Source organism: Thunnus thynnus, chromosome 24 (assembly GCF_963924715.1).
Source record: "Thunnus thynnus chromosome 24, fThuThy2.1, whole genome shotgun sequence".
Taxonomy (NCBI): domain Eukaryota; kingdom Metazoa; phylum Chordata; class Actinopteri; order Scombriformes; family Scombridae; genus Thunnus; species Thunnus thynnus.
The window spans coordinates 13,845,977-13,873,858 of record NC_089540.1 but is presented as its reverse complement, the minus strand read 5'-3'; the positions used below and the strand labels follow the sequence as shown (position 1 = coordinate 13,873,858).

The window sequence follows — 27,882 nt, the reverse complement described above, 5'->3', positions numbered from 1 at the left end:
CTGCAGCCAATATTTTATGCCAAAAGCAATGTCTGTAAATTTGATGAGCATTTCTTTTTTTAAAGATCCCCTCCCAACATGTTGTATGATACATAAAAATACTCTGCTTGGAATAATAATATGTGTCTAACATGCAATTTCCTCCAAAAATTGCAATTACCTCATTAAAAACCTTAAAATTCCATCCATTCCTTCCTTCACGCCTTCATCAAATATGAAAATGATTCATAAGCAAATATGGTTCATTTTGAAAGTTTGACTGCTGCCTCCTTCACTGAAAAGTTCATTCTCAGTGTATGTGCACTGGAGACTCCAAGTTTCCACATCACACTTGTAAAAGTTGCATACTGGACCACAATTAGCCTCCAAACTAGTTGAATCATGCTCATGGTCCCACCCCGAAATCTCAGATTTTCAATGAGCGCAGAGAAACTTTCCCCTTTCAGATAAACATGAAAACAGCCGTCAAACTCTGCACATACATCTGCACAGTTAAGCTCAAACATCGAGGTGAAGTAACAATAAGCAAAGCACGGGGGACATCAAGACTGATATTTAAAATAAATACATTTCTTTATGGACCTTGCTTTCTGTAATCTAGCATTACAATTTCTCTTCACTAGTACTAAGAGACCCAAAACCTAGAAGAACACAAATGTATGGAGTGTCCACTTACTTGTGGCCCTATAGTTGAGGTTTTATTGCAGGTTTTACACACTTCATGCCATCACTGACTCCACGTGATCAAACCATTCCCACCATAATAGCAGGAGAAAATTGCGAGGCTAATATCCCCCTTTTATTAAAATCCGAGTGCAGCGGCAAACTGATAAACAATATAACCCAGGCTGACACATGCTTCAGCACGCTCTCCAAAGTGTGTGCAAACATGTGCATGTTTAAACTCACACACAAACATTCACACGCAGGCAAAGAAATGCGAGGCAGGAGCCAACAGCCGCTGCACCTGGCGAGATCCGAGTGAAAGTGAGAAGCATAAAAAATAGCTGAATGCTCAGGTCTGTTGATCTATTTTTACCGCAGAGCAGGGGGCAGAGGGAGAGAGAGAGAGAGAGGGAGAGAGAGAGAGAGCTTCCTGCATAATGCATGGCCTTGTAGAGCAGCAGTGGCTTTTACACTGTGCTCTCTCACTGGGCTTCCAGGTGTCTGTGCTGTCTGTCAAGCAGGCAGCATATAGGAGAGCCAGGTGCTCTCACACGGTGCTCTGGTTGATCTGTCTCAGAGCACAAGGCCACCAGCCTCCTATCCAGCTGCTCGTTCCCTCTCCAAACACAAGATCTCCTCTGTAGTTTCATTCAAATCTATCTCTGAACTGCATTCAGCAGCTGGAGGGGGGGGGGAAACAACTACAGGTACGTACGCATTATACGTCGCCCCAGTTGGAAAAAGGAAAGCACTTTAAAAACAGAACGCTTGTTCATCTGGGACAAATGCACACTATTGTTTCAAGGGTCGTGTAGCAACTTTTTCTTTTTTTGGGGGGGGATCTGTGCGGTGGCAACTCATGAATTGAGCTCATGAATTTCAGAAAACAAACCGCCACAGTTTGGTGTTTAAATTTAGCACAGAGGATTTCTCTGTAGGGAGATAAAAAAAACAACGCAACATCTAGTGTAGCCTACCGTTCAATTGCACTGTTACTAAATAACAGAATATTAAGCAATCCTTTCTATTGTAGCAACTCATTTTGTTTTGTTTTTGAGTCTTGTTTTCTTAAAACGGGAAAAAACGTGATAGATTTTGATGTCGTATTCTATTTCCTTTCAAGATACTTACAGAATTCTTGAAACAAGTTGGAAATGGGTTGAAATCATCTCACAAAACAACTTTTGACAGTATACACCACTAAATAACTGGATTCGGTTTGGACGCAGCCTATCTGAGCATCCCTAAAGGGGGTTGGGCTGCTGCTGCATTACAAGGAGGGAGACTAATGAAAGCTTGATGGGGATGCTTTTCTGAATCCACCAGGATGATTAGGCTTTAATTACAGGGGGCCACCTCGACATATTCCCTATAATTGGAAATATCTAAGCACTTGGCTGCTCGTGGCATGAAACCAAAGAATCCATGGCTCACAACCCTTCTTGGACAAGCCTCATTCTCATTTTAGATGAACTGTACACTGTGTAGGCATTGCATGAGGAGATTTCGAGGCGCTCCAGATTGAAGCTTGTCTTCACGCGGATCAGTTGCTAAGTAGTTCTATGTAATCTTAGTAAGGAGTTCTTGTTATCACCCGAGTCAGAGTGTGCTGTCGGTCTAAGCATGGAATAAGACATTGTGAGGGAGGCTTTAAACTTGTAGCTCTGCTTCCCAGTATGCTGGCATCTCCACATTGCCAGATGTGACAATAACATCCCTATATGGCTGCCAAACGCCTACAAGACACCCATAGGCATTGGCAGCTCCCTCGGTGAAATCTTTTGTTGCACAACCACATGAAAAAAAAAGGGCTTTATGTTCTGCCGGTTAAGTGAATCACTGCCTCGCCTGAAGAATCGGTCTTTTCTTTCATTACAGTTGCTTCAATTCAGCGCCGGTCACACAATTTATACCTTCCTTCAGTGACGTGAGCTAAGGCTGAATCATTGTATATAAAACAAAAACAACAGTTCTGAATGCGCTCAGGTGTTTCCGCGGTGAATAGCGGAGCGGAGACAGTTGATGATTCAAGGGCAAGCTGATAAGCCTTCAAGATACCTGACAATGAGACAGTACATCAGTGAAAAGTCTGGAAATAAAAAAAAATCTGTCCTGTGGTCTTAATTTTTTTGCCAACACTGAATGTTGAATTTTGCTTTTTAAAGTTTAATTTTTACCTCAGAAATAGTCTGCTTTGAGAACTTTCTGCCTTTAAATGAAAGTTCAGTTGGAAAATAATCTTGAATTTAGCTTTCTGTTACACACTCACACACACATTATACATGTAGAATATCATAACAAGATAATATCATGGGATGTTTTAATCCTGTTGTCCTACTAGATTTACATAGATGCTATCATCTGATGCAGATGAATGGAAACAACAGAGGGAACAGGGTTATGGAGTACATGTAACAGAGCATTCAGCAGCCCTGTTTATCAACTCCGCTTTTCTATTATTCAGATTATTCTGCTTGGGATCCCTGGTGTAATTAGCCGGATAACAAATCCACCTCTATCCACAGTGTCTATGCATTGATTCTGTTTTATTCACCAGCTGTCGAACGCTATTAGAAAAGAGGGAAATGTGCGGAACGTGTGCATTTCAATCTTAACTACCGTCCAGCTCACTTTAACCAAAATTAAAGGTTATCAGGTTCATTATATATAGTGCATGACGGAGCATTTGCCGATGTATGTGTGACCCTTTATGTGTTGATGTGAATGTGGTCTTTTCTCTCCCCGAAACACATTAAGACCATTTAGCTCTGCCGTGAACTCACATACAACCTCATTTCCACCACGTGTGATGAAAATGACGATCTGAGAGCGCTCATGGGACGGGTGACCTTTATTGAAAAATGACTCTAGCGTTTCTAATTTCATAACGTGTCTCTGAGATTGACGTAGTAGGTGTAGTTAGGTAGATAATACGCGTCTGTCTGTAATTACAGATAAAAGAACATTAACTTTGACAGATACATGTAAGCTTCTTGATGAGGGTGCCCATTTCAATTAGGGAGCATTAAATGAAACAAAAAACCTTATGGGAGTTTCACACTGCCAGACCCAAGGAGAATTAATACACTGCATAGGGCCATTTACCAGGCAGTAATTACTCCCTAATTAGCCATTAGTTATTCGATTACCCTTTTATCAACTAGTCATGGTCAAAAGGCAGGAATAGCGGATAAGTCATCACCTTGGTTGGTAACAGATGTAATTAACATGCCGTAGTTCCCTCGGAGGGAGTGTGCAATCAGGCAAAGTGAAGGTATTCTGGCCCATTTCCTGTGTTTGATCAAAAGGAACGATAAATCAGAGGCGTTTCTTTTTTAATTCATCCAGGGGTGGTTTGCTGCAAATAGCAGAAAAAGGAGGGTGTAAATTAATTTTCCTGCCCACTTTTACCCAGTTGGTTTGCAGATTTAACTGCGAAAGTGAAGCAAAGCACCCGGTCCTTAAAAGTCCTCTGGTCAGTGAGAGTAAAAGGGTGTGTGAATGTACTCTGGGTGCTTATTGTTAGCAAACTGAATGGCTCTGTGATTGAGACTTGATAAGAAATCATTAAATATTCGAGGAGAAGATGGATGATTAGGTGCATATTGTTGCAGGATGAAACCGCCATTAACAGACCAGCCAAGAACTCCATGAATACTCCATGCCAAACTGCTTCTACCATTTATTACACATAATTACATTCTTAAATAAAAACGATTCACCGAACAGTTCCTTGCATAGAGATATTACAATACCAATTTAAAAAAGGAATTATGAAACAAACCAGTAACAAAAATAAATCTTTCTCATTTTTCCATAATAAAGAACATTATCGTACCCATACATCATAATATACAAATGATAAATTTGAAACACTTTCTACAGCGAAAAAGGAAAGGAGAAAGACAAACGAAGGAAAAAGGTGGAGAGGGGAGGGGCGAGGGAGGGAGGGAGGGAAGGAGGGAGTCGGACAGAGGAGAGGAGTTGAAAGGGATCATATCTGAGAAAATGGAAGGAGGAGGGGAGGAGGGAGGAAGAGAGAGAGAGAGAGAGAGAGAGAGAGAGGGAGGGGGAGGCGATGAGGGAATGCTGGTAGAAAAAGGGGGTGCGTTTGATTTGAAATTCAGACCTGGTGGAAACAGAAGTGGTGTCACACATAGTAATGCGTGTCGTTCCCCCCCCCCCCCACCCTCTCCTTCCTCTGCTGAGAGCAAAAGCTGCAGTCTGGATCTCTGACTCTCACAAGGTGGCATGAAAAACAGTGAAAAACACACAAGGAGAACGGAGAGAGAGAGAGAGAGAGAGAGAGAGAGAGAGAGAGAGTGTGTGTGTGTGTATTTGTGAGTAGGTTCAGCATGTGCTTGTGCGTGTGTTTGTGTATTTGCCTGCATGTGTGCTGTATGAATCTATGTGTTTAGGGAGTGTCTGCATGCATGTAGTCAGCGAGGGTGTGTGTTTGCATGCCTGTAGTGTGTGTGTGTGTGTGTGTATGCATGTATGTGTGTGTGTGTGTACATCTGTGTATAAAACAGCTACTATACAGACTTTTGTGATCAGCGTTTTAATAAACCGGGGTCGTTTGTGTGAAGTGTAGTGTACAAGCGGACAGAAAAACATCAGATATGCAAGTGATTTTTCCAAAAATTCAGAGTGCAAATACAAACAGACGAAGAACACACAGGCACAGCAGAATTGACAATCATTCATTATGATGACACAGAACTGAACCGCATCCTCGGAGACAACATGAAACAACCTTTCCAGAAAAACACATTCACATTTGATCTCCCAGTTTTTTTTTTTTTAGAGCTCCCGGAGAAGAATCATTTGTTTATGTCAAGTCACGAGAAGAGTCGGACCAAATTTAAACTGTCCTGTAATTAAGGGGGGGTATTTCCATGTCTGGGCTCCTTAAAAAGTCTCAATGAACGTGAAAAATAACACATTCAATGTTTCAGTCCGAAAACCTCAGCTGTCTTTGATTGGTACAGATCATGAACAAAACAAATAGAATAACACACTCCAGAGCTGCACATTCCCACACATTCGCAACCATTCAGTTCAACGGTAGAGCGTTTTTGTGCCCCGTTGAAATATTGAAACACACGAGTACCTAGAGCTGCCATTGATGATACAAATTTAACCCGCAGGTTAAACCGCTATTCTTCATTTTTATCTTCCAAGTGGAGATTTGGCCTATGCCTGCTGCGACATTCCCATTCCAACTGGATATTTTTTTTTAGATCGTCTACAAAGCGAATGTTTGTCAGAATCTGTGACTTTTATTAATGCCAACAAACATAAAGAATGACTGGGAGCATTGAGAGTATGTAAGCTGTAACCTACAGTAGAAGGCCCATGGGAAATTTTTGGTCTCCTTGAAAATAAACCAGCAGTTAAAACTTGTATCTTTGCAACATTGTGTATAAAAGGGAGTGTGGCTTGTTTCTTCTCATTAAGAAAGAGAGTGTTCACTATTAACGCGAAGCAGGAGGTGACTATGTATCTACTTCCAGAGCTGCAGACAGATCATGTCTAGATATGATTGAGCTGGGCTGCATTCATACCCAAAATTGAAATGCGCCTCTGGTTTACAGAGCAAAATCAATTTTCTGTCTCCCTTGCCAAAAAGCAGACTGCTGTGCGCCTCATTTGCCTCAAAGTATTAAAAGTCTTGTAAAATAAAGAACAAACACTTTCACAGAGTTCCCAATCGAGTTTGCAAGAACCCCGACAATCTACTTTTGTCCGAACTGCCTTTTTGATTTTTGTGCGCTTTCTGTTTAAGGATTAAACTCCAAAAAATCCTTCCTATTAATGGATTAAAGACATGTCACTTATAGTGTAAGGTGGCAAAGAAGTGGAATTTATGTGTCTTTGTTCTATCGGACAAGAGTCAGATCACCAAGGACAAATGTTCCAGTTTTCTAGGAGTGTATCTATGTGTCTGTGTGAGTCTCAGTTCATTGCAGTTTCATGAGCTGATGGGGCAGTTATCATTGCTGACCGAGCAGATCCGTTCAGCCACCCTGCTGGAAATCTGCACTCATGACCTCCCGCTGGTCCAGCACGACCAGTAAAATGTGTAGTAACTTGTCAAAAAGCTACTGGCTGTGTCTAGCTAAGTCAAACCGTTCATTTCTAATGTGAAAAAGAGAAACTATAAACACGTGGTGTCTGGTACAGTATGATTTTACCAGTTGTGATCACAACCCTGTTCAAGTGTTTTCTTGGGCCCAGCAAAATGTACAGACTTACAACAGATACATTCACATTGATTTGCTCGGAGAAGAGCCACCCAATTGATTGAATTTGTGTGTCTTCCTACAAGTCCTTCCGTTATCCAGCGAGTATGCATTCAGACATACATGTACGTGGTCAGGAAGTCAGCAGGAATGTTCTTGGATATGCATAGGGCCTGATTAGAAGAGCTGTTGAATGCTGCTTTCTGAAATAAAGTCTGAGAGCTGCTAATTTGGAAGAGTTCTGCATTTGTGGTGTGAACAGGACAAAACCCTCCTCAACCCAGTGGCTAGTTAGGTGCCAATCACTCTCAAAGGCCAAAGAGATCATTTCAGGCATCTACAGTAGACACTTCTGCTTTTTTTTGGCTGCATCCAATGGTCTTTTCAATTGTCTTTTTTTTTAACAAATAGGAGAATCTTTTCTTAGAAACAATATAGCCTTTACATACATAGTGATCTTGTTTGAGCTTGGTGTGCTATCGCAGTCGGCTAGCTGCTTCGTCTTGTGCATGTGGCTGTCCACGCTCTGACGGCATGTGAAAGCCAGTGTTTGGTGAGTCCCGAATTGTCTCCCAGTCCAAGACATTGGGACATTTTTTTTTACAAAAAGTTTGCAAAGAGTCAATTGTGCAACAGTTTCTGACAACAACTCATGAGAGCCAAGATCCTGGAGAGGAAAAACACTCTTAGGAGCCGTGTCTCTTGAGAGGCTCGGTTTCAGCTGACATTCTAGGAGATGAACAGTCTTTCCCAGAGTAGATTAGTTAGCCTCATCCAGTGTTAACCCTCAACAGATGATGTTCATAAAGCAAGCCAGCCCTCTGGATGACCTCAATCAGTCTTCACAGCACATCAGTGCAACACACTCCCATCCTCAAGTCTTCGGGGAATCCAATCTTACGCTCCGTTCAAACAAGTGCTCCGATGCCATCGAACCAGAAGGATTTATAAATGGATCCAGTTAGCAGATGTGAAGGGTCAGATGAAAAATTGTCAAATTATTATCTGTCCTATATATAGATAATAAAACCTGTGATGAATTGTAAAGGCTGTGGCAAGTTTGAAGGAGTGAAAGCCAGCTTTTTTGCTTGCTAAACCCTAAGAGATAATGTTTGGCTACCATTGGAGATGAGCTCGTCAGCTCAGAGAAGACTTGAATATACAGTGCAAACAGCAATTCTGCTGTCAGCGCGCTAAATTTACAACTGGTCCAGTTTGGCGTCAGTGTACTCTGGCACGTGGAGCACTGCTGCATGAACAGGGCTGACATTATGGAAGCGTTTTTTAACTGAGGGGCGATCGGAAAGGCTGCAAAAGGACGACTAAAACAAAGAGCTGCAGACTACAGGCACGTGGTCCACCATTCATTGTGTGACATCCCCTCTGAGACACATACGACGGGTGGGATGGAGCGTCTGTATCGTCCACGCGACAACACCGGGAGACATTTGCGAGGTGACGACGTGTCACTGTGGAATCATGGACCAACTGTTTGAGCACAGATTGACAGAGTCACTTATGAGCCGTCTGTCTGCCTGCCTGTGTTTCTGTCTGTAGTCAGCGTCCCTGTGTGGTGCCTCTCCCTCCATTCCAGTCCAGAATGGCTAAATCTGGTGTTTTTTTGAGTCCATCCCACTGTCCCCCTCTGACATCCATGGTGTTATTTTTCTGCAGATGATACGTCCTCTCTTTTCTTCCACTCCGCCTCCATCCCCTTCCCCTCTCTTCCACTCCCGCTGACCTCTCTCGAATTCCTCAGATGTGCCTCTTCATGTGTAGCGCCAAGTGATCCGACCGTGAGAAACACCTGCAACCAAAGAGAGAGAAACAGAGAGCAGCTTGTTAGCTTGTTACCAATGCAGGGGAAAGAAGTTTGTTTTGTCGATTGAGCTAAATGTTGCTGTTAGCTAGTGAGTGCTGAGCCACTAATGCACACGCAATTAGTATATGTGTAACTAATTCATAATCAGCAATTTCAGCAGCACTCCTAATGACTTCAGCTGTGCCATGAATTACTAGAGAGCCCGCAGATGGATCTGTTGAAACAGTGTGGAAGGGGGGGGGGAGAAAGAGAGAGAGAGAAAAAAAAAAACGCAAAACATGTGCTGTAAAACGATAGCTAAATTAGATGAATCGACGCCTCTCATCTGAAATCAGGCTTGCAGAATTGCTGGGGCGTAGCTGCACACTGAAAAATGAAATTGCCCTGGAAATACGCTGGCCTATTTTTTTTTTTTTTTTTTTTTTTTCCATGAGGGTTTTTTAAAAATGTTTGATTATTTCAACCTGATTGCCACAAATCGACATAATGTATGCTTTCAGCTGGTGTTTTGTTTATTCCACGCTCGCATACATACAGATGCAGCCATTATATGAGACCTACTTTGCCATCACTATTACTAGATCAACAGTAATGCTGTTGCATGTGTGCTGAACTAATGCTACAGCTCCATTCCCAAGAGAAGAAGTGCTTTGCAAAAAGCAAGTGCTGCTTTCTTTTAGGTAATTGGAGGCTGCATGTTCTGGTGATTAGTGTGTTAAGAAATATTTGAGATGGAGGCTTATTTTACTCGTGTACTTCCATTTCATAATATTTAGAAGAAAAATAAGACTATTAAATTGCTTCCAAAGTGCTACATTTTCTAAATTTCCTTCCGATTTATTTCAAATGGAAGGTATATAAAATGTATGAGGTGCAAGTCTAATGTAATCTGTTTGTTACACCAACATTAAGGCTCTGGAGTTCATCATCCTCTGATCTTAAACAAGCCCTTAAGCACAGTTTTACATCTGCAACCAAATGAGTCTCTTTTTATGTATATTTGCCAATACTTACAACAAGCAATCTTACGATTATTCATCAAATTAAGCAATAAATAAAATTCAACAATAAATAAAAACACCATACTCATGTAAACCAAATAGCATTTAAATATAAATCCCCAATTTGGGAGTCAGACTCCGTCTCACATTTCTGTAACTGTTGATTTTTTTTTTTTTTTCTTTCAGTTTTTGTTTTTTGACGCCAGTTTCAGATTGGCTCTTTCCACGGAGACAGAGGCAACTGCCTAAGATGTCAAGATGAATCAGTGTTTGGCCAAGAGGTGGAGTTACACTGTGATGAGCCACCAGTCATCTGTCTTACTGTCACACCTGCACGCGTGTTTGTGTGTATGTGTGTGTGTGTCACTGTTTTTTTGCGTACATGAGCGTGTGCGTGCTAACAAACACATGTGGGATTAATGAATGGCTCAGGAGACGTTCAGGCGTGTTTTTGTGTGTGTGTGTTTGTGTTTTACTATGTGTGTGTGTGTGTGCTCGGTGAGACAGATGGTAAAGTATGAGTCACGACTCGGGGGCACGACACCAGCTGGCACACCGTGGGTCTGTCTCCTCCCCCCCTCCTGCCTCCCCCCCCACCATCCTCAATCTTCCACCCCGTCTTCTCTGTCTCCCCTGTTTCCCCTCTTCCTTCATCTCAGCAGGGTGTATGTGTGTGTTTTTGTGTGTGTGTGTGTGTGTGTGGTGCTGGAGGGGTTGGGCGCCTTGTGACACATGACAGAGGTGGGCCCGAATTAGGGATGTGCCTGCAGGGGGGTCTGGCGATGGGGGGAGGTGGGAAATCATGGGGGAGCAGGGAGGGATACTGTATTTACAGTCTGTCCAGCTGAGACCTGATTAAGTTGACACTGCTTGGACCTCTGCTGCCTCTCACACACACACACACACATGCGCTGATGACTAAGAGACGCACATTAAAACACACTCTTTCATACACATTAAGGCAAAGGACCCCAGGTGAAGAGGGACTTCTTTTTGTCCTTTCGTAATGAATCTATACATGATTCAAGAGGTCACAAATTCAATAACTTTGTTGTGACATTTCTGTGACAATGAATCACATCTTTGTGAATATATTAATCCTGACAAAAATAGTGCATACATGCCAAAAAAAATTACAAATAAATCTTACTACATCTCTAAAATCTTGACATGAAACGGCAAAAATCTACCAAAAAAAAGCCTCAAGCAACAGTTTTGCACATGTATGTTTGTTATGAAACTATAATGTTCATATTTAGTGATTTTTACCCGTTGAAGCAGTGATGCATATGCAGTAAAAATGACCTTTCCACCCAAACTATCACCTGGAACACCGTAGAGGCTCCTGTAGACAAAATTGCTCAGAGATCCCAGAGGTGTCAGTGAGGGCTGGATCTCAGACAGAAGGGTGTAATTAAAAAAGGAGGAGTAAAGATTTTTGTGTCTGAGTCAAGCAGATCTTTTTATAGCAAATAACGGCCACTGAATGCTTGATGATTCTGTCGGCGGAGTCACATTTTAAGGCGCCTGGCAAATTAACATTTTTGCTGTGCTTCATAATTAAACAGAAGCCAGGGTGACTAATTAACCAGACGCGGGCGAATTACATCAGATCAACTCTTCAAAGTGACAGAGCACCTCTGTTTAAGGTTAGGAGGGTCTTTTGTCTAAGATGGTAAAAAGGAAGTGGACAAATGGTCGGATATCCGCATCAAACCATCTACTGAATGACTCCAATTTAAGATATAGAAAGTCTTGTGTGTGTGGTAAACCGCCCTGCTGGTCGGTTTGCTTTGCTCAAGGACACTCGGTGCTCAGGTCACACGGGATCAGACCTGGAATCATCCGGTTTCTAGGAAAGTCCCTCCAATTACTGGGCCAGCTTGAGGCTTTATTTACAGTAACACACACACCTGTATTTTGGGTCATGGTGGTTTTGGGAAAATCCCTAAATACATTCTTGCCCTTTAGGTGTCCAACACACCAAACACTGGTACCATTTTAGAATAAGGAATCCTTTTTAACAGGTTTAACAAGCTGTAACATGGTACAGTAAATATTTCATGCTAGCCAAAATATACCTCTCATTATTAGCTTGTTACTGATCTGTAAAACATTTAAAATGCCATTATTTCTGATGTATAAACCCTTTATAAAGCATGATCTAACAGAAACTGGTGCCTAAACTCTTAGATTCACATTAATATTTCATATCAGTGATGTTTGGGAGCAACAATGGGCTCTACAATCATTTTGCACCTCTGCCCCCAGTGTGAAAGCAGCCTCCAAATCAAGGCCACTATTAATATGCTGCACAGGGCCCGATGTAGGCACCCTTTGCATTCCCACTGAAAGACTGAGCAGGTTGGGTGTTGCTTGTGTTGCACAGGAGCACACATTAGTAATCCTGCCAGCACACTTTTAAACTGGGTCAGTACCAAACACATTTGGGTGTGTTACCGGCATCTTGTTGCACTTCTTTTACGAAACCAAACTGTGTACAAAACACAACAGGGAAACATAGCCTGCTGCGCGAGTGCGAGCGCTTCAAATAACCCCTGGAAAAATGGAAGATAAACATATAAGGGGAGAGGAAAGGAGGGAGAAGTTGGGTTTTGACAGACCTGTCACAGTGGTTGCACTTAAAAGGCTTGGCGCCGGTGTGTTTACGGTAGTGCCTCGTCAGCTCGTCGCTCCGGGCGAATCGCCACTCACAGCCCTCCCACGAGCACTTGTACGGCTTCTCACCTAGGGAATGAAAAAAAAAAAACACACACACATGCAAGCACCTGTTTTAATGCTTATCTGCCAATCACAAGCTTATTTGTCTCTATGGTGTTGGCATGAAATCATTAATCCAGATATTTGGTGCCTTTGCTAAAGACAAAGCTCTATGTCCAGAGAATTTCTACATCCTGAATGCCGTTTTCATTCTGTTTCACTGATAAACATTCCTGTGCTTCCTTTCACTCTCTATTTTTCTTTTTTTTTTTTAGGGGTTGGAAAGAGAGAAAGGCAATGTCTAACACTGGGATGGAGAAGCTCCCACTGGTCTCCAATCTTGCTGAACACGCAGAAGAGGAGTAGAGGTTAGAGAGAAGTGGAGCGAGAGAAGAAGAAGTGGAGAGCAAGAGGATGAAGGGGGTAGTGGGGGGAGGGAGGGAGGGAGGGGATTAGAGGCAGGGAGAGAAAGGTGGATGAGAGAGTGAGAAGAGGAGGTGAGATGAGACCAGGAGAGGGAAAAAGTGGAGTAGGAGAGAAGTGCTGCAGAAGTGGATTAAGGCAGAGGAGGCTGCAGATATGCCGGCAGGGGAGGGGTGGGTGATAATTAGGCCAGTCGGACGGCATAATGGCAAGGAGACCACAATCTGCCAGCTGCGTCCAGCTCAGAAGATGTCACCTGCATCAGTCACATCCCATCTGGACCGGTGCTCGTGGATGAATACAGACACAGTGACACAGTGACCAGCTCTGCTTGAGTGGCTTCGGCACAAAAAAGGGGGCTTAATTTGTTGAATGTGATTATCAAAAAAAGGGGGACACAATCAATGGATCAACTGCTTTGTGAAGACAGTCGAGATAGAAGAGAGTGCTTGTATAAACACAGTGGTGGTTTGGTGCAATTATTTCTACCAGCTGTTGAAGAAATTCACTCATTGTGTGCACACTTGTTCATGGAGAAGAAGCTAAGAAAATCAATAATATATACAGTATTTATGCACACCAATTAAAAGGTACATTCCTATTTTTCAGTTTAAGTTAAATACCACAAAAGCTGAATGGCACACGCCCAAGCAAATGAGAAAACAACGACAAAAAAAAATCTCTTGACATTTGACCCATTCAAACAATTTCTCTCGGCAAGTAGTGGTGTTACAAAGCGCTCCATTAGCGAGAATCGTGTCGGGTTTGACGGTGAGAAGCAGAGGTGCGTTAGGTTATAGCAGTGATGAGGTGATAAATGAACAAATGGGGAAAGTATGACCTCCAGTCAGCAATCATCACATAGCAAAAAAACACCATTATTGAATACAAAGTGATGACACTTTGTCAGTTTTGTTTTGACTTTCTCTTTTAAAGACATTACCTTAGAATCACTTCCATCAATTTGACACTCAAAAACTCTATTGTGATGTGTGAATTTATTTCAGATAAGAACATTTTTTTATGGCAGGTGATTCAGTGAGCAATTTTCTGTTAATAAAAAAATTGTAGAGTTTAAGTGGTTTCGGTTTAGAGACACAGAAATTGCTCCTGTCCCCTTCCATCCATCCATCCATGCATGTCCCCATTGTGGACACGTATCCCTTCATACCGCCTCACTTCCCAGAAACACCCAGAGCAGCAGGTCTGGGCCATCCGGCTCTGGCCAATGAAATTCCCGGGAGGCAGGGATGCCTGACTGTGTTGCCTAGCAACGGGAGCGAGGGGGCGGGGTGTATATGTGTGTGTGTGTGTGTGTGTGTATGTGAAGGAGAAGTGGGGGGGGGGGGGGCAGTGCGCTGAAACATGAGGAGGCAGTAGTCAGTGCAGCTGGCTGGATCTGGCAACGGCACGCCGCCATGCCACCGGCCAATTACCGAGCACGCTGGCAGAGCACGGAGGCAGTTGCCTAGCGACGGTAACTGTAGAGCTGTACGGGGCAAGGGGAGGGGAGGGGGGCGGAGCTGGGGTGGCAGTAGTAGTGGTGGTAGTAGTGGTGGTGGTGGTGGTGGTGAAGGAGGAGGGGGCACTAAAAGACCAGAGCCTGCAGCAGTACATAACCACTCAGCTACAGACTCCTCCAACGATACGCTGCCCCCCGTTGCCTAGCAACAGAACCCCCCCCCCCACCAACCCCCACCCTCCCCCGCTCTCCTCTCCCTCAAGATGCCCTCGTACAAACAGGCAAGTACAGCAGGTACACACTCGTCTTCTCAAACACGTAAACACACACACACAGGAAGAGGAAGGCTACTTTTAAAACACAACGTTACATACAATATAACTGATTGGCAGTTTAAAATGGCAATCAGTAACCTAATCCACTGGATTAGCCCGAATTGAGCAACATAATCAGATTATGCTCTGTTACTTTTGGATTACTTTGCCTGTAAAACATATAATGTAGATTATGAAACTAAGTGGATTATTTCTTCTGATTTGAAGAATCAGGATTGTGGGCAGTGCTGTCGTTGGAAACCATTATATATTCTGCATTATTTAATAAGATCCCCATTAGCTGGCACTTTTTCAGGCAAAACGATGTGCAATCAAAATGCTTTTTTTCCCACTTTGAAAATGTTTTCCTGGAGTAATCAAATAAGCAATCACATATTTCACATCCGTAATCTGATAACTGGGTGTTTCCTGAGTCATGGTAATCCCATTATGTGTAATCTGTTACTTCCGAGTGCTCTTTCTCTGACACACACACACGCACACACATTTCCACTCACACACACACTCGTTCCAGCCTCTCAGGTGCCAGTGTTGAAGTTAATTGCATTCCCTCCATTAGCTGGAGCTGAAGCAGGGCATCCGGGTCTCAGAGGTCATTAGAGTGGCTCTCGGAGAACGCTCTACAGGCTCCTGCCCACAACTCGCAGCGCAGGCTTGGAGATGAGCAGGAGGGCGAGGAAGAGAGAAAAAGGTTTATAGAGGAAGATGATAGATGAGGGGAACTGATAGGGAAGTAAAGTATGTTAGGGAGAGAGAGAGGGATGAGAATTATGGAAAAGAAGGGCTGAAAGATTAACGTCTATATGAAAAGTACAGTTTTCAAACTGTAACAGCTGTGGCACAATTTCTATTTCATGTTTTTTTAATTAGTTAATTACAAAACACAAAGAGAGGCTGGTAAGTGTACTCTCTGCATGTATGATGGTGTATGTACAGCTGTGTATACATATAATATTTAGATAAAAGATTGAGAGTGGGACCAAAAAGAGGTGGTGAGTCTTTTCTCTGCAGAAATGATCTTGAATATCGCCTCGCATCAAATTCAGGCATGTAGTTAGCAGGCATTTCTGTAGCTGCTTAACAGTTGTCAGAATGTCCTAGACATTTAAACACATAAAGGATCTCCTAATATGCAGCTTCAACCATCGAAATTAGTCAAATCAAGTGGATATCTCTCAGTTACAGTCTTTTAATACCAATACCTCGAACTGCTGAAGCCTCATATTAGCTTTAAAATACATTTTTTTCACAAAGCGAGGACTATGGATTATGTCGCCCATTACTGCTACTAAAAGCACTTTAGGACGGGGTCTTTTGATGGCTAGCATGAATAGGAGGAATGATTACGGCGAGCAAAACCTGTTTCAATGTTCATCTGGGCACCTGACGGTTGTTTTAAGACAGACTTGAAAAATTGTGAGCCTATCCTTTACACTGAATGAGGGCAGATTACAGTGAAGAGTGTGAAACCCCTGAACAGAAAAGTCATTCTTATACATTCTCTCGTTAGGCTAAATTATAGTCAGTGATATAATAGTGACATTAAAATATTCCCCATTTTTCTGGAGCCACTGCTTTAAGAACTTTCAATCAAGACCTGTAGCTTGTCTTAACAGTGTGTGAAGCTATGTTAGCTTAGTTATTTATCATTATTACTATAACTGGCTAACAATAAAGTTTACAACACTTTTAAATGTCACGATTATATTTGTATAGTATTGATTAATGTCAAGTATGCTACTAATATAATACAGAACCTTTAATAAATGTGAACTAAACAGAAAAGTTTACTTACAGTAGACTTTTCTCTGTCTGATTGGTTTAAAAAATGAGTTCGATAGGATACAGAATTATGTTTTATCAGATTCTATTTATGTAGAATCACAATACATATATATATGGCCAAAAGTATGTGGACATCTGAGTGTATTGATACCTGAATGTTTCACCTACAAGGGATTTTCTTATCAATATGCTACCGCTACTTTTCTGTTACACAGCACACATAGACATATGGACAGGGATGTCCGCATACATTTGGCAGTATACAGTAGTATATGTCTGAGGTTATGAGTGGTAAAAAAAAAGATATCTTATTTAATACTATGCAGAATACAAATACAGGCCTGCAGTTTAATTTAGAGAAAATAAGCAAAAAGGGCAGAGAGCAGGAGAGAGAGGCAAACACAGGAATGTCGGAGAAAGGGCTAGAACGAAAGGAGGAAGAGCAAGAGAGAGATTAGAAAGAGCGAGAGAGCGAGGCAGATGAGAAACAGAAAGAGAGAGAGAAAGAGAGAGGAGAGCACGAATAACCCAACAGGCCTCGTGTTTTACCCGTTCCCTCACCCTGCCCAAAATCTAATTGTACCATTTCTTATCTGCCATAAGCCTATTCACATAAAGCTCTACAGGGCACTGTCATTTCAACTCAGCTCGTCTAATTCCAGATTAAATCGTAGCCTTTTCTCCGTCGGTAATTTATGGAAATAACAACTAAGAAAAAGAGGATTTGAGTAATGACATCTTTAAACTTGTCAGGATAATGGCTCAGTGAATGGGGGAGCCTGTGGCACTGCTGTCTTTTTCTGAAGAGGGTCGGTCGCTCTACTGTACCTCCCCCATTCCTGTCTTCTGTCTTCATCTACTCTTTGTTTCACTCTCGCGTCACTCTCTCCCCTCTTCTTCTGCCTTTTCTTTAGCTTTTGTGTTTTCTTTTTGTCATCTTATGTCGACGCCCCCCCCCTCCTTTATCATTCTACCTTCCCGGTTTGAATAACAAGACGGATGTTCTTTTGGTGGATGCTTTTATCCAAAGCACCTTAAGTGACAATGATAAGCTCAACTGGGGGAAGGGTTCCTCAAGGAACTGAAACCTTTAAGGTACTATATGTACTGCAGCATCATGTCATAAAATCATTATCATATCAATTTTTACCGCCTACAGAAAGGAAGGATTAGCTTTGGAAGACTATAGTTTTCAAAAGGTGACTTTATGTCATGTGATAAGGATATTCCTCATTGCATTGGAATGTCCTTAAACGGTTAGTCAGTAGATAAGTTGATTAGATGATAAAATACAATGAATTTCCAAACATCTGCTGGTTCCAGCTTCTCAAATGTGATGATTTACTGTTTTTCTTCATTTTATATTACTATGAATGTAATGTTTTTGGTTGGTCCAAGTAGGCAATCTGAAGACTTCAACTTTCTTTCAAGTTTTGGGAACTTGTCAGTATTTTTTCAGACATGTTACAATAAATTATTTAATTGTGATAATAAGATGTCTACTGAAAATGATAGCTGTTATCCAGAGCTCCTAACTTGTCTTCACTTTGAAGAACGTCCCACAAATCTGGTCTTAAATATAAGATATTCAAAACTGTGTAACGTTAATGCCACATTCTTTGTTTTATGCTTTATATCTCAGTATGGGATCTTTGCAACAGACAGTTCTGTGTCAATTATCTTCTAGCCCAGCCCTTTGCTCACATGGATATTCTGACTGGACTGTATCAGTGGCACTGGTCTCCCAAAGCTGGCCCAGTTGGCATGGAGTTTAATCACAGGGGCTGTAGACACACCACACTGGGGAAATCAATGATAGCATGTCTGTGCCCTTTGTTCCAGTCTGGCTGACGCCTAAACCTGTGGCGCGCACCGTCGAGGGTGTGATAACACATGCGGCATGTTTTCTTCATTCTTAACATACAGTGGCTGACAACTTAACTTTCTTTAAATTCACACACGCCAAATGCGAGCGAGCCAGAGCTAGTAAACAAGTCCCATGTAGCTTCAGCTGTGGTAATCTGTCAACCTGGGAGTTTAGGGATTTAGATGGTGGGGAGAAAACAAATCTAATTTGAGTCTCTGTAACTTCATTTAGCATGATGGACGCTCTTTGCCGTACCTCAACTGGTTAAAACATAAGAGCTATATATTAGTTATTCTAGGCTTTCCAAGCATGAGTAATGGCTGGCTGTCAGATGTCAATATCCATCTCATTATAGGTGGGTGGAGATCTGCATTTTCAGCCACTGTAGGGTAATTAATTCCACTGGAATATAAAAACCATTGTTCTCACCTTCCCAACCAAACCAAAAGAGTGAACACCTTCAATAAACACCCCAAACATGCTTGATGTAAATGAGATGTGAAAGCAAAAGGGTGCTGAACCCTAACCCTGATAATTAATAACAGGAAACAACAAACAACAAGTTTTGTTTTCCCTTTCCCCTTCATAATTGGAATAAACCTACAGATGGTTTCACTCATGACTTGCCTCCTAAGGGTACAATGTGCCATTATATTTGAAACATATTTTCCTGCTCTTAAAATGATTATCGCCCCCGCAAAAAATCAGGCAGTCTCCAACCATAGATTGAGAACCACTGACCTAGACTTATAGAATGCATAGAGGACAGGAGGGCCTGAAATAAACCGGGGAAATGGCGGCCCATCCAGGTCAATCCATCCATCACTGTGCAGTTACTCAGACAGAAGACAGCTCCCCGACAGGGGTCTGAGTGGTTTGGGATTGAGATGGAAGAGAGGGAGAGTTATAGCTCCCGAACCCTCCCCCCCTTCCTTCTTGAGAAGAACCTTGACAAGGAGCGCCCGTCCTGGTTTGGCACAGAGAAGTACTTAGGTAGAAAGACTGGGATAAGAGAAGTGGGTTTTCTTAAATCATCATATTTTTATCTTACATGGTGATATTTCCATGTGGCACCGAGGGGACGAGGCTTTAAGCCTGTTCCATGATTACAGAGATTTTATTTTTTTTTAAACATTTCTTATCATTTCTTCTGTGCATTTTGTACTTGCTCCAAGAATGTGAAGCAGGTGGAATTTCCTCAATTATCTCAAGTCAGTTTATCTAGGAATTCAGGATGAATGAATGACTGCATGGATAGACAGAGATAAACTCATGAAAATTCATAATGTGGGTACTGTCTACAATAAAAGCAGTTTACATTTTATATCTCTCTTGTAAAAAACTTCTTACAATGTTTATTTCCCCTCACAGACCAAAACAATGATCCGTGTGTCCCATAAAGTCTACATGTCTGATTGAGTGGCTGAAACTTGACTGCCTGAATCAAATTAAATGTCTTTTTTCTAATGAAATAATTATTTAGAAAAAAATGCTGTCAAGCCCTTGCCAAAAATAGACATATGCACATAGAAGAAAGAAAGTATTGTGATCAAAGAAAGACAAAATTAGATTTGGAGTGACAACAGCCAAAATCCAACAAATACAAAAATAATTTGCACAACCAATCTGACAAAACAACGATTTTTAAATTCTATTCATTCGGTTCCTACGTTCAGCGCCAAGGAGTAAAAACAGAATGGCTATTCCTTCTTCACTGTGCAGTAGTCATTTAGCCTCAGGATTGAGTCTTTTTAACCTGTCAGCGACAATGAGCGTCAATCAAATTCATTACCAGCAGGTGTATCAAGTGGCTTCCTCTGGTCAGATAGGTGTCCTCAGAGTTTCCTCGCTAAAGCTTTGTTCAGACTGCAGGCAAATCAGATTTGTTTCTAAAATCAGATGTTTGAGACAGACTGTCTGCACTGTTACTTGCAAGTGATAAGACTGGATTTGTGTGTCCAGACATCATCAACTTATCTGCATGGGTTGCTGTGGTAACAATGTAGGCGTCAGTAACTTACTGTTGTTCTCTGTGTTATCCTCCGTACTGCTCTGCTAGTAGCAGCCGCTATGATGCACTTCTGTCAGTCTGGATTTGACATTGTTGTTCTGTGTCACGTTATGAGTGATGCAAAAGACACTTTGAAATCTGATTTGAGCGTCCAGACCGAGAGACATCTGTAGAAATATGATTGGAATCCACCTCCAAATGTAGTTTGTATCCAATTTGCAAAAATCACATTTCATGTGTTTTTTTCGCTGTCCAGACTTTCTAAAATCAATTTGGATACAATCTGAATATGCCAAAAAAAACAGATTTGGGCTGGCAGTCTCAACAAGGCCTAAAAGTCTCACTATAAATCTGAGGAGTCAACTCAGATTAATAGTGACTAAATCAACTAAATGCTCATATTCAAAATACATACAGATGTTGAAACATTGTATCTCTATAGAACTCCTATGAACATATAAATGTACACTTTTAAACACATTCAAATACATGAATGTGACTTTTTTTAGGTGACTCAAAACAATAATATTTAACCAATCCTAGAGCTAAATGACTGTAGCACACAGAAGAAGGCAAAACAAACACGTCTCTGCATGTTATTCCCCTTTGCTCAACATAGAAACTAAAATATTACAATTAAAACTAAACTAACACTCTACTGCTGCCTCCTCTTTTACTACTATTACTGCAACTACAACGACTACAATTAAAAAATTCAGTCTTATCAACAAATGTCTTTAGCCTTAAGACTAATTCTCACCTGTGTGTGTCCTCTGATGAGCCTTTAAGTGGGAGCTCTTGGTGTACACCTTCCTGCAGCCATTGAACTGACAACGGTGAATCCTCTTCTTGTTCTCCGGTAGCTCCCCCACCCCAATCACACACGCAGCCCCCTCCTCTTCGTCCTTCATCCGGACGGGGAGCGCATGTGCCGCCACCAGCCGGGCCGCGCTAAGCCCCACCTTCCTGGCCACCAGCTTCAGGGTGAGCGTCCCGTCAGCCGAGGCCGTCAGCGTCTGGTTGGGTTTGACGAGGTGCCGGCCGAGTTCTGGCGATGAGGGGGGCGTCAAGGAGGTGACGGCGCTCAGCTGGGCCTGGTGAACCCCTTCCATCCCTTCTACAGTTTCCAGGCCCTGGCCCTTGGGTTTGACGTCTCTTTTCATTGCACCGGTTGATGGGAAGTTCTTACGTGTTGGGCAGAGGATCACTGGAGGTGGGCTTGGGGGCTCAGGGAGGCTGGGCAGGCTGGGGAGCAGGGTGTCCGACAACTCTTCCTCACCGTCCTCCTTCAGGTAGGCCGGAGTTAATAGACCATCCAAGTCTTGGTCGAAGAGTTCAGACAAGCGCTTGGGCTCCGTCTGCAGATAACGCTCCAATTCTAGGCAAGTCTGAAAGAGAAAAATCGGGAGAAAAGACTCAATTTGGATTCAATTCAAGTAAGTTCATGCATTTGGCCAGCTACATTAAAAAATGCCCATCCTCACTCTCAAATCCCACTTGACAATTTCAACAGCCATCAGATCATCTGATATGCCTTTACACACTTGTAGAGAAAGTCTGCATGGTGCCATCCGCTCACCCAGACAGGCAACTTAGCAGCTCTGCCAGCTGTCACATGCACACACGCACAGATAGCCACCAAGACAGCCAGGATTACCTGGCAGCTCCAGCAAGACGGCTGATTACACACTGATTGATTGCAGCCGCTGTAGCGCGGAACGAAAAGCGAGGCGAGTGGATAGCAGGAGGAGAAGTGCTAAACTATACAGAACTCCTATCAAACAACATTTTATAGAGCTTTGACAAGCCATGTGTGCACCGGCTTCCACTGAGCCAAGATAGGAAGATTTATTCAGCTGTAGTTATGGTCTGCTTCATCCCTATTACTCCATACACCTCTCCCTGCGGAGGGCAAATAAAAGGCTGCATCCCCGATTTGTGTGAACTGGCATCCTGAGAAGTCTATTACTTTACAACAAGCTGGCAAGGATCTAAGAGGAGAGCCAGTGGGGGAAAGAGACGCTCCATGTCCAAGGATGAAGCTATTATGTTTGAATGGACGGCGCCAGTTTGATCCCAGGGATCGTTGTGTTTCGCTTGTAGCCACTAACCCATTTTGACAGCTGAGATGGAGGCTAGCAGCTCCACTGGGCGCGTGCTACTCGCCACTTCATTTGTGTGTAAATAGGCACTGACAGACAGAGTAGCTAGTTCCATTATCAGGAATAAGGTTGTACAGACTGAACACATCAAGACATTTACAATCTTAGAACCACCCCCCCTCTCTCTCCTTGTTTGCACCTTCTAAAAATAAAACCGCACTTCTTTTTTCTTTTTTGGAGGTGGGGGGGGTGTCTGTTGCTAAGGGAGTGTGATTTCTCCTCTAAGTCATCTTCTTCCAAGAACAAAAAGGGATTTGGAGTTGTTTTTTGACTGTTTACACTATTTGCATACTGACATCAAATTAAAAAAGCAGCTCGAGACCACATCTACATCAAGAAGTGGAGATAATGCACCGTGCCTCCTCCCTCCGCTGCACGCCTACATGCTTTTTTTTTTTTTTTTTTTTTTTTGTCTGAAGCCTTTAAAAAATAACTTCTTTCATGCACTATCTGAGAGGTCTCTACTGTTTCCTTGATGGCTGCGGCCACTGAATTAAACGAGAGGGTTTTTTTTTTCTTTAGTCCTTCTTTCAGAGCACAATTAAATATTGAAGGCGTCGAGACATGAGGAAGGGAATAGCGTGCGTCGACCTGTGAGTTATAGAGTGGTGATCGAGTGGCTGCCAGGAAGGGAAAAAAACAAAACAAACCTGCTCTGTTGACAACATGCTCGGCACTATCTTTCAACTCCATCTGCCCTCCTGCCCCCCTCTTTCTCGCTCATTTTCGCCTTTACCCTTCTTCTGCCTCACCCCCCCTATCGATTCTCCAAAATCACTCCCTTTTCTCCCCTATTTTTCTCTTTCTCCTCTCATTGTCGTCACCTCCTCTCCCAAGGTGAGGACTAATTATCCGCTTAAACCAGCCAGTTAAAGGGGACTTTATTCAGCAAAACGCTGAGGACTGCAAACCAAGGTGAGCGTGCGCGTGTGCGTGCGTGTGTGTGAGGTAGAGATAGTTCAAGGGAGCGGAAAAGAGGATAGAAACGGATAAGTGAGAATGGAAGGTGAAGAAGAAGGAGGAGGAGGAGGAGCAGCAGAGTGATGGAGGGACAAGGTGAAGGAGGCAGGAGAGGGATAGAGAGCGAAGGAAGGTCTTGACTTCATTTTCTCGGAGGGGGGTGAATCCTTTTTGGAAGTGTGACATTTGGCGTAACAGGATCCTGTCAGCGGGCAAGCCACGGGCCTCACACACACGGGAAAGGGTTCACGCACACTAAATGTTAGGTTACGACCCACGGTGATGTGCTCAGATGTCAGGTGTGACGCGGCGAGAGGCACACACGCATACTGTACTTACATGTGTGTGTGTGTACACGTGTGTGCATGCAGAATGTGGGACGTTTGACAAGGTAAGAACGGATGAAAGGTGAGGGGGGGGGGTGGCGAGTACGACGCTCTCTTTCCATCTTCTTTTCTCTCATCACTCCATCAAGGCCCTTCCCTCCCCCTCCCGCCCCCTCTTTCCCCCCGCCTCCTCCCCCAGGTGGTGACATTAACACTGTTAGAGAGAAGGTCATGTAGTTGATCAGCAGTTCCTGTGTGTGTAGTATGTGGGTGTATGCACTGCATCTGTATGTGTAATTATGCTAGTTTGTGTGCGCTCATGATTTTGCAAGTGCGTGTTTATGTGTGAGTAGCATAATTATGCTTCTCTGTGCGTAATTATGCGGCTCTTGTATGTGTGTTTGTGTGAACACCTACGCGCATGCATAAACACGTCTATTTGTTGATCTCATGGCCTAAAGTAAGTGTGTAACTTGCATCTGTAAGTGTGTGTGTGTGTGTGTGTGTGGGCAAGGAGTCGAGAGCCAAAAGCATCACACAATAGCCAAGATAAAGGAGCACACACTTTTGGACAAACGCCGATCTGGAGAGCCAACATCAATTGGCTCTATACAAAGCCAGGGTCCATTTCCTAAAAGGCTTTCGGGATGATTCCTTCACATGAGCCAGGATAAGCTGAGGCAATCCAACGACTGTTCCAGCAGCCCCACCTCCACCTCCACCTCCAAACCGGAGGTAATCACTTTGGTGCTGCATGGTGGTTAAGCTTCCATATTGTCAAGCATCTCTCTTAAGCAGGACAGTAAATTATCACCGGCCTCAGGAGTGCTCTTCTGAAGCATTTTACTTTTCTAAGTCCAAAGTGTGGCATAGGTTTATGTAATCAACGTGCACCAAGGAGCAGAAACACACAAGGAAATTTGAAAAAAACAAAACAAAACCACAAGCCTAATTAGGGTTAGGGGTTAGGGTAAGAAGGGTTTGGGTGCATTCATTCATCATGACTTGCTTTCAGGTTACATCACAGCAGATAGCTGTCCTCTCATTGGTTGAAAGGTGACTAACAACCAAGTTTAAACTGAAACTGGAAAGAGGTGAAAGCTGTAGAAAGCTTTATATGAGTGTGACCCTAACGGCTGCACTGTATCCTTTGGCTTTCTTAATGCTTTCTTCTCCATTTTTTATTAATAGCTTGCTCTATATATGCCAGAAAGCTATATATTCAAAAGGTCAACACATTTCACATGGCTTGATTTTATTGACCACCAATCCAAAACTCAAGAATGTTCAATTTACAATCATATAAAACAGAGAAAAGAAGCAAATTCACACATTTGACAAGCTGGAAGCTGCAAAGTTTCTTTGATAAGTGACAAAAATAATTAATCAAGTATCAAAATAGTTGACTGATCTCTCGTGTCTTGTTGACTTGATGAGTTGAGCACAGCAACACTAGCACACTAATTACTTTGATCATTTTCAGCTGTGGCTTCATTCAACCTTCAAGCATGTCACACTTTCATGTGGTTTTACTGCACCTTGGCAACAGCAATGGTCTATATCGGTAAAAGTGTTTACTTTGTTTCTGAACAGAAAAGATTTAGTCATCTTTACTATTTTGCTTTATTTTAGCAAAGCTCCTTTAATATTAAACCCCTAAATGCTTCAATAAGGAGGGAAAAGTGACCCATAGACAAAAGCACGTTGTACTCCTTCCTCTGTACATACACAAAAACGAGCACACACACTGAATCACACATGCAGAACACACCTCAGGTTAGTGAGGCTTAAAATACAGCAGGTGTGACAAAATATTCGCTGATCACAAGACAGGCTGAGAGCTGTGAACCAGTTCTGCTTCACTCACTTCCTCTACTTTTCATTCTCTGTCTTAAAAAAAAAAAAAAAAAGTCCTCTCCTCCTCTCTGTCTCACCCTCTCCTCTCCTCTCCTCTCCTCCCCTCTTCCATGGGGCCCTTGGCCTGGCAGCTGATCCTCTCTCCCCGTCACCTCCCTTCACATTTGGCCTGCGCCGAGACGCCTGCCATCACCATCAAAGCACAGGCTGCCTCCCAACTGTTAGCACCCCGCTACGTCGCTAATAAAAAGCCTGGGTTATAAATATGAACAGAAGAGCATGCATAATGCCCTAAAGGAAGGCCCAAAACACCACTAAACAGATAAATGTAATGGGGTGGATACGGCTCATTAATTTTAGGATGATCGTGTTTAGTTTTTACAGATGCCGTGATAGAGACAAGGTGCTATGAATAATATTCAGTGGCTGATGCTAGCAGGGTTGAAAAGGGCAGGACTGTATAGGGGGCCTGAGCTGGAGGGGGTGATGCTGCTGCACTATTGTTGCACTGAGCAACACAGCATTGAGATTTGGGTGTGGGGGTGTGGGGGTGGGGTGGGTGGGGGTGTCAAATCTTTTCAGAGATGACCAATGATTCCCTGCAGCACCGTCCTCACAAGCTTCTGGACTGTATGGTAAATCATTTTTTGGCTTAATTGAGATCATGATTGCTGATATAGATTGTAAGTCACACTGATTCTGTATTATTTAGCATAACAGGAAATATCACCACAATGGCAAGTCACACATTTAAACATAATAAAGGTATACATATGTGGTTTTTGATACTTTCATCACAGCAAAACACAGTTTGCACATTTTTTTTTTTTTTTTTTTTTTTTTGATCGTTGACATATTCCACAAATTGGAAAAAGATTCCTTTTCAGCACCGACATGACATTTTGATTACTCGCGGGCATTTTCAAATAGCAGGGGTTTGATTACTCATTTTAAAAGTGAGTAACAATCGTGTCATGGATGAATTAAGTTGAACGCCGGCTTCTCCGCGGCTTTTCTTCTCTTTTGTTGTCTCATATTCAGCTGACAGGTCGGTTTATTGCTTGTTTTAAGCTTTTATATGAATTGCACAGTATTATTGGTCACAGTGCATAAGAGGGCCTTGGTCTGACTCACGGGGTGTGAATGCAATGCCACTGCAATACCCAGCTATGATTAAAACCCTTTTGAGGAATTAATCACAGTTTTACCCCGCACAGGGAGGCGCAACAATCCCATCAGTATAGGAAAATCTGGAGTGCGATGAGGTGACCAGATCGTCTTCTCTTTTGTTACTGATTCTTTTGATTTAATTTTTTTATGACACTGTTTTTTCTTTATATTCCGCTAAGTTTGTTTACTGCTGTCTTTTGTTATTGCTGTTCGTGATTCAGCAACACACTTGGCACTTTTATGGGAGGAAAAGTTTGGGCAGGCGCTTAATTCACAAAGCAGTCTTTCACATGTGTGTATATATATATAGGGCCTGTGTCTCCCATTGATCTGGTGAGCCGGGCTAAGCCATCACTTTGAGGTGACAGCTAAATGACCAGTAGCCCTAGGCAGTGGCCATCTCACCAACAGCCTTTGTGTGTTTGTGTGTGTGTTTGCGTCGCAGTGCCTAATCGATACGAAATGATACTGCGCAGGAGCTCATCAGCGGTGGCTGTCGCAGCTGACAGAGACGGTAATCTATAGCTTCACTGAGCAATACTTACACAGCCCCCCCCCCGCCACACCACCACCACCACCCATACACACACACACACACACACACAAAATCTCCAAAAGCAACCCCCCCTCCCCTCTAAGCTCCCCTTTAGGGTTTTTGCTCCTTCCCGTGCACTCGCTAAGAGCTCTGGCCCCCAGATTTCAGACTCCTTGGAGAGCAGCATGGCGTCATCGGCGGATCCCAGTCGAGCGGGGGACCTGCCTACGGGGCCAGAGGGAGGGGAAGGGTGGGGAGCGGGTGGCGGGTGGAGAGATATCGCTTCATTTTCCTCAACACTGATCTGAATAGCAGAGCGGCCTAGCATCGCCCTGTTATTCTCAATGGAGACGGTAGCAGGGGGGTGCTGTGTTTGGCCAGGAGGACAGCTCCTGTTGCCCCCGATGGGGCTCCAGAGCAACAAAGCAAAGGAGAGACGGAGGGAGTTGAGACACAAAGAGAAGGAGCTAGAGGGGAGAGACAAAGCTAATTTATCTGCCTTCCCAGAGAGAGAGGGAGGATAAGGCAGGCAGG

The 27,882-nt window shown here is 43.0% G+C and overlaps 1 protein-coding gene across 1 annotated transcript in view; it reads right to left on the bottom strand.

The window, feature by feature from the left end:
- Nucleotides 1-8,138: 8,138 nt before the first annotated feature.
- The window catches only part of klf7a (Kruppel like factor 7a), a 34,852-nt gene continuing 15,108 nt past the window's right edge, over nucleotides 8,139-27,882 (bottom strand). Inside the window, exons 2-4 of the mRNA XM_067582920.1 lie at nucleotides 21,099-21,726; nucleotides 12,359-12,482; nucleotides 8,139-8,718 (exon numbers count right to left, since the gene is read on the bottom strand). Coding sequence (XP_067439021.1) covers nucleotides 8,667-8,718; nucleotides 12,359-12,482; nucleotides 21,099-21,726 — 804 coding nt within the window. The 3' untranslated portion in view covers nucleotides 8,139-8,666. The remainder of the gene's footprint in view (nucleotides 8,719-12,358; nucleotides 12,483-21,098; nucleotides 21,727-27,882) is intronic.